Source organism: Canis lupus, chromosome 1 (assembly GCF_003254725.2).
Source record: "Canis lupus dingo isolate Sandy chromosome 1, ASM325472v2, whole genome shotgun sequence".
NCBI classification, from domain to species: Eukaryota; Metazoa; Chordata; class Mammalia; order Carnivora; family Canidae; genus Canis; species Canis lupus.
In genome coordinates this window covers 59,231,520-59,246,333 of record NC_064243.1, presented here as the reverse complement: position 1 = coordinate 59,246,333, position 14,814 = coordinate 59,231,520, and the positions used below count along the sequence as shown (strand labels likewise).

At 39.1% G+C, this 14,814-nt stretch overlaps 1 protein-coding gene across 1 annotated transcript in view; it reads left to right on the top strand.

Moving 5' to 3' along the window:
* MAN1A1 (mannosidase alpha class 1A member 1) overlaps positions 1-14,814 on the top strand; it is a 166,638-nt gene that overhangs the window by 32,398 nt on the left and 119,426 nt on the right. The window contains exons 2-3 of the mRNA XM_035705084.2: positions 7,359-7,455; positions 9,959-10,074. Of these exons, the coding sequence (XP_035560977.1) occupies positions 7,359-7,455; positions 9,959-10,074 (213 nt within the window). The remainder of the gene's footprint in view (positions 1-7,358; positions 7,456-9,958; positions 10,075-14,814) is intronic.

Sequence of the window (14,814 nt, the reverse complement as noted above, 5' to 3'; positions counted from 1 at the left end):
GTCTCCTTGGAGCCTATGGTAGGGCCGCCCTGTGTACACAGAATGGTGGGAAGGCTCGGAGACTGGGGTTGACTATCTTAAGGTTGACAAGAAGCGAGGGCACCTAAGTGGCTCCATGGTTAAGCATGCGCCTCCTGGTTTCAGCTCAGGTCATGATCTCAGGGCTGTGAGATGGAGCCCACATCTGGCTCCAAGGAGTCTGCTTGAGATTCTCTCCCACCCTCTCCCCTCCCCATGCATAAATAAATAAAGTCTTTTTAAAAGCGACTAGCAGCAAAAAAAAAAAAAAGAAAAGAAAAGTGGGGGCTCTCTTATACTCTTATAGTGGCAAGAATCAGAACCAGTGAGTTTGCAGCCTTGCTCTTCCTCTGCACTATGCCTGGCCTCAGATTTCTCATCTGTAAAATGGAGTAATAATACCTCACAGAGGTGTTGTGAGGCATCAGTATGTGGTAAATTGTTATCAAGTTCCCCTTACGGTGACTTGTGGTAGATGATTGACACCGTTCAGTCACTTTCTCCTTTTCAACGCCTGCAGTTTGATTTATAAAACAGAGCATTGAAAATTCTAAATGCATCCTAAAATGTGAAATTCAACAGAAGAGAATTGCTGAGAAGTGTGTGCACAATGCTTTATACATCTCCGGTCTGGAGGACCTTGCTAATTCCACTAATTTTTGGCCAAGAGACAGCACCGATGGTAGGGCCAGGACAGCCCAAGAGCAGGCAGTGAGGGCAGCCTGTGGCAGAGGTGGGCCAAGCCCTGCCAGCTGAGTGCATGTGGGTAAGCGATGTGCCCACAGATCTAAACACAGAGTGGTCAGGTCTAGACATGTACCTATAAACCGGGGATTGCGTTGCAGACTGCTGGTCTGTGGGCTATCTGTGGCTCACAGATCTATTTTTTTTTCCTTAGCTAGCAGACTTTTTTTTTCCCCCCAGCACTCTGGAAAACCTGGCTCAAAAACCTTAAACGCAAGCTTAGTATTTTTCATAAATGGCATTAGTCAGAGCCTCCACTCTTGTTTTACCATATGCCCTGTCATTTCCAGTTGCTCTGGACCTGGCCATTCTGTTTCTGTCTGGCTCTGGAGTTTTCATCCCTCTTTCAGGCCCAAGGCAGAGCAGGACACAAGCCAGGGAGCTGGCCCTGGACAGGGAAGCAGGCACTGAACGTGTTTTGTCCTTGTGTCCTAGGGGGGCTGGCTGAAATACAGGACTGTATTAGAATTTGCACGTCAGACAAACATATTTTACGTATGTCACACGAAGTCCTCTTATTCCCCAAATCTGGCATCCTACTCTGTCCTCATTTATAATTCACATCGTGCCACCAGTAGGTGCTCAAAAAGTAGCAGTTGGCATTGTAACATTAGGAAAAATGATCTTGGAAACAGAACACCTTAGCAGCCTTGGAGGAAGGGACAGAGAACTCATCTATTTCAGCATTTGAAGGAGATAAATTGAGCAAGGCTCCTGAATGAATGTTTTAATTTGATCTGGGGTAAAATTGGGAACTGTCACTGCTGGGCAGGTTTTCCTTGGTGCTCGGCCCTGAGAGAGAGCAGGGTGCTGGGCTCGGGGCCTTGCTCCGCGAGGAACTGCGTCAGGAGGAGCATCGTCCCCAGGTCTGTCTTGATCCCTATTAGTGAGAGGATGCTAGACGCTGTAATCGGGGTAGACTCCGGGCCTGCAGTCTCGGTGGGTGGATGCGGTCACACCAAGCTCTGCGTTGTCACCTTTGGGTGACATTGGCCTCTTTCCTTTTCTCTCCTGCTAATTCACTTTTCCCTGAATTGCCTTGCCTGCTCTGAGTGTAGCTAAGTGTCCTCCTTTTTCTCAGGCTCTTCTCTCTTATCTCTGCTGCTTAATCCTTGGGCCCAGGAGGGCAGTGAGGAGGTAGGGTGCATGGAGGCCCGCAGTATTCATTGGAGGTCTTCCCCAGCCAGGCGCATTCTCCGATTGGATCGCATGACCGCATGACCGTGCCGTGAGGACGGTGATGTTATTCTTCTTTAAATATATACTTTTATTTGTTTAGAGCAGTTTTAGGTTCATAGCAAAATAGAGGGGAAAGTACAGTGTGTTCCCATTTACCCCGGCACCTACACAGCCCAGCGCCTACACAGCCCACTGTTAACATCGTGCACCTTTGTTACAATTGATTGTTGTTTCTTAAAAATGAGAAAACTAAAGAGTGTAGGAGAGGAGAGCCAGGCAACAGGGCTCGGTCATCCCCAGGGAAGCTGCTGGCTTTGCTCCCTCCGACAGCTGTCCCCAGCCCTGGGTCTCTCCCTGGCCTGACACTCCTTCCACTTCTCTCAGCCTTCCTTCCAAAGTGGTGCAGCTTCAGATAAGAAGGCGGCGTGCCTAGATTGTCGCCTTGTGTTCACACATCTAGAAATTCTTCCCCTATGCATAATTGAGGTTTTGGAGGAGCTGCAACCTGATTCCCTGAAATCACTTTTTATTTTTCCTGTCTGCCACTTCCCAGTTCACCAAAGATTAAAAAAAGGAAGATGGATACAGTGATCCTAAAAATGTTTTTGAGATTTTATCTGAAAGTTCTGGGAGGTACTTTCATGGGACAAACAAATCATTTCAGGCAAAGTTTGATAGAATCTACTGTCTGGCTTTTAAAATTCATATTTTTTCAAAGCATCAACTAAGTATAGTTTTAAGAGCTAAGGCTATCCATTTCTTCTTGAATGGGTAGGTGGATTGACCTCACCCTAGATCTCACCTGAACCAGACACATACACAGCCCTTCATCTCTAGAACAGGGGGAAGTGTGAATGACACTGAACTATAGTTTCTTCCTCTTAGTGCCAAATGTCAAGCTATTGACAAGCCAAAAGTGGCCTCTATCTTTTGGCCCTTGAGTTGCTAGTGTACATAGGCCAGAATGTTGTTATATATTGTTATATTAGTATTGATATTAGTATCAATAGCCCACTGATACTAATTTCAAATTTTTACACATCCAATTATTTTTTTTAAATCAGCATTTTAGCCATTTAGAGCCTGCCTGCTTTACATACTCTGTGAAACCTTACCCAGCATCTGTTGACCGTTGATAAGACCCTGTGGTTTTAATATCCCAGGCTGCTACCGCCTTCTGGAGTTCTCTTTGTGTGTTTGTACTTCTCTGCTTCTACCTCACTCTGGCCTCTGGATCCTTTGCGAATATCTCTGTTACACTTCCATAGGTAGAGGATTAGGTTGGTCCATCCAGTAGACAGAGCTTCACATCCAGACACCTCATCTTCAGGGCTACTGGCTGGCTCTTAGTTGTCTACCTTTGGGTCAGACACCAGGCCCTAGATCAGTCCACAGGTGCCAGGGACTTACTCTGATCACACTGTATAAATGATGAAAATCTTGTGTAAGTCCACACAGAATGGGGCTACAAGTGGGACTTGAGCTTGTAGCCTTTTTTTAAAGGGGCAAAGAAAGTTCAAGCCTTCATAAGATCTGTCTGGCAAAAACAGATTTTCAGAAAGCTTTTTAATGTATCGTGAATAACCTAAGATCATATAATTAAAGCATCAGCAAATAAAAATATTTGTAAGGGGGAGGTGTCTGGGTGGCACAGTCGGTTAGGCATCCGACTCTTGGTTTCAGCTTAAGTCATGATTTCAAGGTCTTGGAATCAAGCCTCACATCAGGTTTCATGTTCATCATGGAGTCTGCTTGAGATTCTCTTCTCTTTCTCTCTTTTCCCCCCTCCTTCCCTCCCCTCTTCACCCTCTGCCCCTCCTGCTCATGGTGTCTCTCTCTCTCTAAAATAAATAAGTAAAATCTTTAAAAAAAAAAAAACACAACTCTCTAAGGCAACAAAAATGTAGGTTATGAACTCTATACATACCTGGGGAAATTCAAGCATATTTTGTTTATTTGTGGCTTCTCCCATCCTTGATTAGGTCAGGACATAAAATTGAAAGCAAATCATTAGGTACAATAGTAGAGTTGGGCACAACATTAGTTTTCTTATTCTGCTATATTTATAAATATTTATGAGTATGTAAGAACAGACAATGTTAAGCTTCCATACACTACGAGTTTATAAGCATGATAGAGTCATGTACACTTTCTTTTTAATCCTTCGGTATCTTATTCATAGTGTAGCAGACACTCAATAAATGACTGCCTAATTACTTAGCCTTGATGCCAATTGAAAAGAAAGTGCTAGTGGAGGAATCTTTGAGTACAGAGTCAAGGAGAAATAATGCTATTTTGGGGATATTTACGTTTTAATTTAAGTTTCTCTGGGTGAATATAATGGATTGCTATTTTAGAGTTTTGTATCATTTTCTTCTCTTTGTTTCCATTCACACTGTGTTAGCTATACCTCTCACTCATACAAACATAGGCATTCAGGAAAATACAAATCTTATGCTTTCAGAGTTTTTTTGTTTTTTGCTTTTTTCACACGTGGGTTTCACAACTGTGTTTGAAGTCCTAATCAACCTCTAGTTGTTTAGGGCTATTTTAATCCTTCTACTTGGGATGTAAGGCTCTACAACTCTAATAAAATTGATGAAATACTACAAAACAAAATTAAGGAGCATGTGAAGATGGAGATTAATCCTATCCGTGGACTTCTTTGTTAGTAGTTGAACTTTGAAAGTGACCTTTGTAGCCTGTCAGCTCATAAGCACACTGAGTCTAAAGACATTAAATACCTCCATCCCCATGGTCCCTTAGCTGGCTAGTGGCTTAATACTGTAAAATCAGAAGCTAGTACCATTTCAGTGTTTTCAGGTATTTGTAAAGTCATAAATCTTAGTTACAAAGCTGAGCTTACATATAACTTGTGAGTTCATTCTCACTGTTACTCTACACACACATACACATTATGTCTTCTGTTTGGCTTTAACTTGGTAAATCATTTCCAGAGGTCATCGACCACTGGAATCATTTAACAGCATGGCTGTTCTTTTGACAAGTTCCTGGAGAAACCACTCTTTATGCCCCATTCAAGGTATTTTGACCACACGGTTTTCTTTTTCTTTTCTCTCTCTAACCCCTAGAAATATCATGGGATGAGGAACCCATTTTGTGAAATGTGCCACAGCAACTTTTAAAATGTAGGAAGCCAAGCAATTAGTGCCAGATTTTCCCTTGGGGAAAAAAAAGATGAAAAAAGTTAATATATACTACAGATGCAACTCAAGGAAGTTCTGTACTAGTAGTACATGGTATAAAGGATAATGTTTGATAAAGCAGCAGTCTTCTGTGGGAGAGATTTATGCCATCTTTGAGTCATTAATAGTATATGACACTGGTTTCCACTCAGACTTAGGGCTAAAACACATCATCATAAAATTTTATTGTTATTGTTCTTGTGTCAGGTATATTTCAAAAGCTTTTGAATTTATAAAGTGTCTTTGGAAATTTACAGGAATGAAGTTTACCAAATGTAGTCCATTAACAGGAAAACCAAATCAAACTCAGATGTAATCTCAAGGTGTTTTTGTGGATTTCCTATCCCTAGTCTTTTCACAAGCTCATCAGTTTCTTTTTCTGTGATGTGAATTTAATTGGTTTCAACATAGGTTCACATTCAATAAACATGTGATTACCCACCATGTGGAAGCAGTACACTAAGTGCAGTCATATGCTATGTTCATGTAATCCTTACATACACCCCGTGCGGAATTACCCCATTTTTTTCAGATAAAGAAAATCTCGTAAAAACTATGACTCATCCGTGATATGTGACTAATCAGGGGTATTATAGGAGTTATAAGTCAGGTTATTTTATCCTTAAATCTATTATACTTTCCAATAAAATTATAAAGAGAAAATCTTGAAAATGCTATCTTGTCCACGTTCTGTGGACTGGGGGGAAAATCAACAATCTGATTCATCAAAGGAAGATTCTGTTGCTGACTCATTAAAGGAAGATGATGCAACATATTGGTTAATGCCATGGCTTTGGAGTCAGGCCAACACAGGGATGAACCCTGGCTCTTCAGCTGTGAAGAAATAGCAGGACCCTGACTAAAGTTCCTTGGGTTTTAACTTCCAAGCCTCAAGTTTCTTTATCTACCAAACAATAGTAATACAACATTTCATAGAGTTGTAATGAGAATTGAGTATGATACTGAATGTAGAGCATGTAGCAGAGTACCCAGCAAATTGTACAGATTTTTGTAGTTATTATTCATAGTAATAGTGAAGATAATATTCAAATTGGCTAAAGAAAGATGTTTATTACTGTGTTCAGGGACATATGAAGATTTAAGAAAATTATATTGATCTCACTGAAGATTTTTAGAAATAAACAGCCCTTGTGTTTGTAACTTTAGCTGATGCTTTTTAAAGGTATTTTAAAATATGGAGCCAGATTAGGACATTTTCAGATTATGTTCATATTTTGGTGACATTGCTAATGGATTGGGAATAGCAGCATGAATGAGACATGTGAAGAGTCTCCTGCCCTCTTTAAAAAAGGGATACAAAAATAATTATATTCCTTGAGTCCTAAAAAAAAATTCAACAACTGTTATACAGTGATTATACAACTATTTTGACAGGCTCTTAGAACAGTTTCTCCCCTTAAAAATCGTTCACTTTCTACTAGAGTTAATGTTTTAGCACAATAAGTCAGAACTTTATCTGTAAGCCAAGAGAAATTAATTTGGTTTTCATTATATATAAATTTTGTTAAAATTAATTGAAAATAATTGAAAATAATTTATACAATTAATGGCAGAGAAGTTTGGCCTTTAAAAACCTTCCTGGTACAAGGAGCCTAGAATGGAAGTATACGGGATCAGCTTCACATATATACACATGTATATAATTCAGGATTGATTATATTAAAACAAGCTGAAGTTTCCCCAAATTTAGATATAATCATAGAGTTTTACTTAAGTCCTCTACGCTTCTCCACGTAGACTTGGTCAAAATACATCAAAGTGTTTAAAGTGATAACCCTGAATATTTGTATATTATGAGGTTGACAAAATACAAAGAACCTTGTGAAAAAACCAGTACCTTAAATATAGACTCTGCAGATAAATCTTTCATGAGATTGAAATAGATAAATGTAAGAATGGTTCATCCTTTTTAGAATAAGCTAAATATCTGTTACTGGGAACTGACTTGAAAATAGTATGTGCTCTTTTAAACAAGAAATCTCCATTTGTAAATATAAAGGGGCAACGTGTGTGTGCGGGCACACGTGTGTGCCAGTTTATTCATATCATTGTCACCCTTTTAAATAATCATCCTTTTAACTAAGCAGTGAATTTTAAGGCTTTAACTTTTAGGTCTTCAATATATGATCTGTTTTGTAGCAAAAACCTCTTAAATTCAAATTATAATCCTGTTTTCACTTCTTTTCTCAGATGATGAAACATGCTTGGAATAATTATAAGCGTTATGCCTGGGGATTAAATGAACTGAAACCTATATCAAAAGAAGGCCATTCTAGCAGTTTGTTTGGTGAGTAGAATGTGCTTTGGTTTCTTAGTGACAATAATTTTTCTCCAGTTGACAGAACCTGTGAGAGGTGACGTTTGAGTGCCCCTCCAGTCCATGTAGGAAACTTGCATACCTGATGGAAGTTATCTGCGAGGACTGTGCATAGTATGTCCTTCAGACTGAGCACTGTATGTTAGAATCACTTACCTACCTTGAAAAAGTGATGCCTGAGGCACACTTCCAAAGATTCTCATTTAATGGACATAGGTTCAGCATCATGATTTTTAGCTCCTGGGGTGATACCCAGCAGAGGAGCATTTGGTCCACTGCATTAACTGCTTCCTATCAGGTAAAAGTTGTGTCTTTATTGATAAGCTGGCCAAGGCAGCCTGCCATGGTGATCTTCACTGTATCTTGGTGACTCCCAACAGTAGCTCTGGGTTTCTCCTGTTTGTGCCATGGAAGAGAAAGTGCAAATAGATTACGTCAGTTATTTAAACTTTCATTTGTCTACTTTGGCATGCTTTATTGCATTTGGTCCTCCCAGCAGCCCTTAGTGATTGGTACTGTGGATGTTAATAACATTCTCATTGTGGAGGTGAGGAAGCTAGGTAACAGAAAAGTTGGATTCCTTGGGTCACAGAGGTACCCAGTGCCCTTCTCATTGCACTGGATTCTTCTTTAACCTACACAATTTTGCCCATAAGTCCCAGGATGAAGGGAGTAGAGTCTTATTCTGACACTTCTTAATTCCCCATAGAAAATGTGACTTTTTATACTGTAACTGAAGGTGTTAAATAATATCAAATCATACAACAAGCAACAGTGTCAGCTGACACTCATGACACGCCAAGTGCCATTTTTCCGACATCTCACTTAACCTCATTATCATAGGCACTTTATAGATGAGAAAAAGGCAGCTCAGAACAGCTTACCACGTATTAGCCACGTACTAACTAGCCATGCTGGGGCCAGACCCAGGTGTGGTTAAGGTCAGAGTCCGTGGTCCTAATCACCACACTATGCTTCTCTCCATTTATTCAGGATCTTCCGTGTGGTGGGCTCTCCTTCTAGCACTGGTTTAATCACCGCAGTACAAGTCTTTGCAGAGTTCCTGGCCTCCTACAGAAGAGTTGTGTGTAAATAGTTGTCAAATCATTAGAGGGTTCAGGAGATATTCATCTGAAGTTCAGATATTCATATGAAGCAGGAACTCAGGTAGGGAGAAGGGAATTGTGAGAGCAGTGAGGGAGAGCTGGAAGAGGGGCAGAAAGGCTGGTTGGCCTATTACAGTGAAACAGTTTAGAGATGAAGAGAGTCCAACAAACTTGGAGTAGTGACAGTAGAAGCGATTTCAGGTGTATTTATAAAGTAGTGCTTTCACGACACAGTTATCAGCAGGGATGATGAATTGCAGGAATTGAACACAAATTCAGAAACTTCATGATGACTCAGAGGACTTTATTTTTTTCATTATTTACTATGACTTTTAACATCTAGTTCTGTTTTTGTTTTTATCCCTATGAAAGTTGCTCACATCATTGATAAATCAGTTTTGTGTAAATTTGTCATAATGTTTATCAAAGAGATTATTTGGTTCTCTGTTAATACAGTGATGATTGATTTTAAATTATTATGAAGCATTGAAACCTAGTAAGTCTCTTAATATGGAATGTGCAGATGAAGAAGACAGGACTTCTCAATGAGTGAAAATATCAGTGAGGGTGACAAAACATGAGAGACCTAACTCTGGGAAATGAACGAGGGGTAGTGGAAGGGGAGGTGGGCGGGGGGTTGGGGTGACTGGGTGATGGGCACTGAGGGGGCACTTGGGATGAGCACTGGGTGTTGTGCTATATGTTGGCAAATTGAACTCCAATTAAAAAAAAAAAAGACATGACTTCTCCATTCTGAGGAAGTTTATAGACTAAAAGAGATGTACACAAATAATTATAAATGGAAGGCAGAAAGTGATGAGTGCAAGACCAACGTAAAGCCTTCATGTCAAGGGAGTTCAGAGGAAATGAATCATCGAGTCGAGATGGGCTGGGTGGGTGGGAGGGGAGGTTAGGATCAGGCCTTCAAAGAGGGGGTGAAATTCCATTTTTGAATAATCACTTATTAGAGCTATCATAATTTTAGATTTAATTATATTTAAAAGTTTTGCACAGGTGTACTTATACGTGATTACGTCAAAATTAATATGTGTGTTGCTCCTCTGTTTCAGATCTACTTTTTTCTTGCTAGAGAATGCAGTCACAAATGAAATTCTAAGAGATTATTTTCTACAACTCAGAAGAAACTTTAAAGATTAGTGTATCAATCCATACCCTGTGATAATGATTAGTTGGGTTTTACTGCAGCTTTAAAATTTTCTTTCGTGATAGGAATTTTAGATTATGTTCAGTATTACCTTTTATTAATAAATTCAGTATTATCCTCTCCCTCTCCCTCTCCAGGTTTGGTCAATTTGCTTGTATGTATCTGTCAAATATTTTAATAGTTATTTTTCTGATATTTTCAGGTAGTATTAAAGGAGCAACAATAGTAGATGCCCTGGATACTCTTTTTATAATGGAAATGAAAGATGAATTTGAAGAGGCAAAATCATGGGTTGAAGAAAATCTAGATTTTAATGTGGTGAGTTAAACAAAAGTTGTCAATTCAGTTCTTAAATCTCAGTTTAACATGGACAAATTCTGTTGGGGGGCAAATTATGGTGTTATATGACCTAGCGGAAACAATGCAATTTTAAATAGTACCATACTATATTCTTGTCCTCCGTTACTACACAAGTACATGTCTTTGTTTTTTGGCAAATAAAATGTAAAGAAAAGGAAATGAAAATTTATGGAGACCTACATATGCCAAACATTCATGTTCAAGTCCCACAACCATCCTGTGAGATAGGCATTATTTTCATACCTGTACAGTTTAGAAATTAGAACTTTAGAGACTCATCCAGATCACAGCTAGTTGCGTGTCAGAGCCTCAGTGAGGCCAACACAGATCTGTGTGGCTCCGTGCTTGTGTTTGGCACTGGGGCAATTTCACTACATATAGATGCAGTCTGCCTTTTATTCCATATAACCATCCTGCTTTCCTATATCTACGCTATTCAGTCGGTTCCTGTGTCAAATCTTACATACATGTGGAGCAAAAAAGATAAAAGAATGTACTGCTTTGTATTCTTAATGGGGTGATGTTGATACATCAGCGGACCTGGGGTGCATAACCTTCTTTCATTAAACCTTCGTAGTCCGTCTGGCAGAGGATCATGTTATTCTTTGGGAAAAAATTTGTCTCCAACACAAAATCTTTGATTACAAAGCTGACATGCAAAGCAGTCCAGGTGGTAAACATTGTCCTTGGCGCACATCACCATCTCAAAGGCCCTGGCACATTGTTTTGATTTTGTTAAATTAACTTTTGTTAATCAGAGCACAGGGTGCCAGATGAGTGAGCTCTGCAGTTCAACAAAGACCACAAGAGAAATTAAAACAGAGAAGTTTATTACTCACAGGTCCTGAGGAGGTGCACAGCAGGCCTCTAGGGGCCACAACGGGGAGGTCAAGGCAGAGGACAGATAGACAGGACCTGGGGCACATGCCTTTATTAGAGTGGGTATAGTCCTTTGGGGTCTAGGCTAAAGCCAATTTGGTCAATGCAAACCAAAAAAGAGCTAGGGTTTGGTAAGCTCCGCAAACAAAAAAAGGGGTCTTTTCTGAGGAGTGCACAAGGGGACGGCCCTGGGAGCTGAGGGAGACTGTTGATCACAAGGACGACTGGGGGAGTCATATCAGGAACTTGCATTTGCTTGTGCCTCTGCGGGCTGTTATCCAAGGCATGCGCTTGCATGAGAGGCTGGCATTGCTTGAGGTCCCCCACAGGCCGCCTGAACGCTGAGGCAGCAATACCATAGAGATGCTCGGCTAAACTCTCAACGTACATCCAACAGCAGCTCTGTCTCCTCTTGCACAAGTACAGTTTCCAGCTTTATTCGTTGTATGCCCTTATCTGAATAAAGTTTTGTCAATATGAATTTGAAGTCCTTTAAAAAATCTTGTTTGCATACTCTCATTCTTAACAAATACTTCGAAACCCATTATACACCAAGGAAAAAGTTCAGAATTAAGGAGAATGGACACTTCCAGTCCTTCTTGATAATTTTTATTTGGGAGGACACCATCATGTCAGAGCTAATCTCATTCCATAGTCACTGTTTTACCTCACATAATGAGGTTGACAAAACATTTGTTTTAAGAGGAGTGTTGGCCCAGCTTTTTTCAGTCATTCACTCATTTGGCATTATTGGTATTATTTTTAATCTGAGATTGTTCTGCAGAAAGCATAGCAAACCTCTTGTCCATCTGGTATTCATGCAGTAATTGTCTGTAAATCCCCATAACCAGGCCCAAGCAACATGCTCTGTGTTGACAATGGGCAAAGAAAGATTGTTTCCCTGTCAACATCTCCACTTTGTGGAGCTCTTATTCTCCCACAGACCCAGTGAGGATACCAATGGCAGAGTGTTAAAGATTAGTAAGACTAAATCTTTTTCCTAACTCTGCATTAAAAACCTATGTAAATTAAAACTTCAAATATTTTGTCCCAACCCTCTTATTAATTGCCTTATATGCCCCATTTTGAAGATCACTGCCTTAAAGAACAATTAGATAAGTCTATGTTTAATCTGCCTTATAATTGAATTGAGAATATAAAGAAGACATATGCCAATATAAAGGGACCTTGGAGATCAATGTGTTCAGCTCTTTCATTTTAAAAATGAGAAAACAGACCCAGGGAGCTGGTGATTTGCTCAAGGTTCTACAGCTATTTGATTGGAATGACTTGTGGTAGCTCTAATATTATTAATGGAATATGAAAAATTAAAGCAGTGAAAAAGGAAATTCTGTTTCTTTTTGAGGGTTTGTTGTCTCTTACTAGCATTACTGCCCCACCTTGTTATTTATAAATTCAGCTACCCACCTTTAAATAGGGCTTGTCTTGAGCTATCTATGGGAGAGAAAATGGATAGTGTGTTCCCTTCCTGCAACCCTCTCAAGAAAGGTTCGGAGAATAGGAACTGAATCCTTCCAAAATCAAGTATTGTTTTTTCCTACTGTTACCCAGTATTTTTTTCTTTGTTTATTTCTCTAATTCAAGTACAATTAACATAGTTAGTTTTGGGTATACAACATAGTGATTCAACAATTCTATATATTATTCAGTGCTCATCAAGATAAAAATACTCTTAATCCCCTTTACTATTTCTCACACACACACACACACACACACACACACACACCCTTGTGTTAACACTAGTTCCCTGTATTTAAGAATCTAGTTTAGGGGGATTTTTCCTCTCAGTTTCTTTTTTGTTTTGTTTCTAAAATTTCCATATATGAGTGAGATCATACGGTGTTTGTCCTCCTCTGACTAATTTATTTCACTTAGCATTTTACTCTCTAGGTCCATCCATATTGTTGCAAATGGCGAGATTTCATTTTTTCATGGCTGAGTCATATTCCAAATATATATCTCACATCTTCATTCATCTGTTGATGGACACTTGGGTTGTTTCCATATCTTGGATATTGTAAATCATGCTACAATAAACATAAGGGTACATGTATCTTTTCAAATCAGTGTTACCATTTTCTTTGGATAAATACCCAGGAGTGGAATTATTGGATCAAATGGTATTTCTCTTTTTAAGTTTTAGAGGAAGCTTCCTACTATTTTCCACTGTAGCTGCATCAATTTGGATTCCCACAAGTGTTCCCTATTCTCCACATCTTTGCCACCACTTGTTATTTCTTGTGTATTGTGACATTCTGACAGGTGTAAGGTGATATCCCACATGATTTTAATTTGCATTTTCCTGATGATCAGTGATGTTGAACATCTTTTCATGTGTCTGTTGGTCAGCTGTATGTTTTCTTTGGAAAAATGTCTATTCAGGTCCTCTGCCCATTTTTTAATCAGATTTCTTTTTTGGTCTTAAATGCTAAAATTTTTTGTATATTTTGGATGGTAACCCCTTATTAGAAATATCAATTGCAAATGTCTTTTCCCATTCAGTAGATTGCTTTTTTGTTTTGTTGATGGTTCCTTTGCTGTGCAAAAGCTTTTTACTTTATATAGTCCCAATCCTTTCACTTTGCTTTTGTTTCCTTCTCCTGAGGGAATGTTTCTACCATGTCAAGGAAATTACTCCCTGTGTTTTCTTCTAGGAATTTTTTGGTTTCAGATCTCACATTTAGGACTTTAATCCAGTTTAAGTTTATTTTTGTGTATGGTCCAAGAACGTGGTCTAGTTTGATTCTTTTGGATGTGCCTGTCCACTTTTCCCAACACCACGTGTTGAAGAGGCTGTCTTTTTCCCCATTGTATATTCTTGCCTTGTCATAGATTAATTGCCCAAACAAGTGTGTGTTTATTTCTGGATTCTCCATTCTGTTCTATTGATCTACATGTCTGTTTCTGTGCTAGTACCAGACTGTTTTGATTACTACAGCTTTGTGTAGTATATCTTGAAATCTGGAATTGTGATGCCACCAGCTTTGTTGTTTTTCAAGATTACTTTGGCTATTTGGGGGCCTTTGTGTTTTCATACAAATTTTAGGATTATTTGTGCTAGTTCTGTGAAAAATGATATTTTGATAGAGATTGCATTAAATCTATAGATTGTTTTGGGTAGTATGGATATTTTAGCAGTATTGGCTCTTCTAATCCATGAGCATGGAATATTGTTCCATTTGTTTGTGTCACCTTTAGTTTCTTTCATCATTGTTTTAGTTTTCAGAGTACTCCTCCTTGGTTAGGTTTATTCCTAGGCATTTTATTATTTTTGGTGCTGTTGTAAGTGGGATTGTTTTCTTAATTTCTCTTTCTGCTGCTGCTTTGTTAATGTATAGAATTACAACAGATTTCTGTATATTAATTTGTATCCTACATCTTTACTGAACTCATTTATCTAAAATTGAATGATTGAAGACAGGAAAGTAGATGTTAGTGCTACTAGACCTGAATAGTATCTGATAATTAAAGAATTGCTTCCCTAGACCTTCCCAAATAATGCCACAATTCTTTGCTTTCATGACTGGCAGTAGTCTGAGAAACCTAAGAATCATTTATTTAAAAGAACTAAGTACAAAGGCCTCTCAAGCTAACAGACAAGATAACAGAAAGCAGTTGGCTGACCTCAGACCACTACCAGGTGACATGAATGTGTTCTATGGACCGTGGGGACTGCGCGGAAGCAAAGGGAAGGAATCTAATAGAGGTTATCAGACTGTGGAGAAGAGCCAAATTTTTTGTTTCCTTACTTGTAACATAAAGCAATTGGACTATTGTTAAGTGATTGCTAAGCTACTG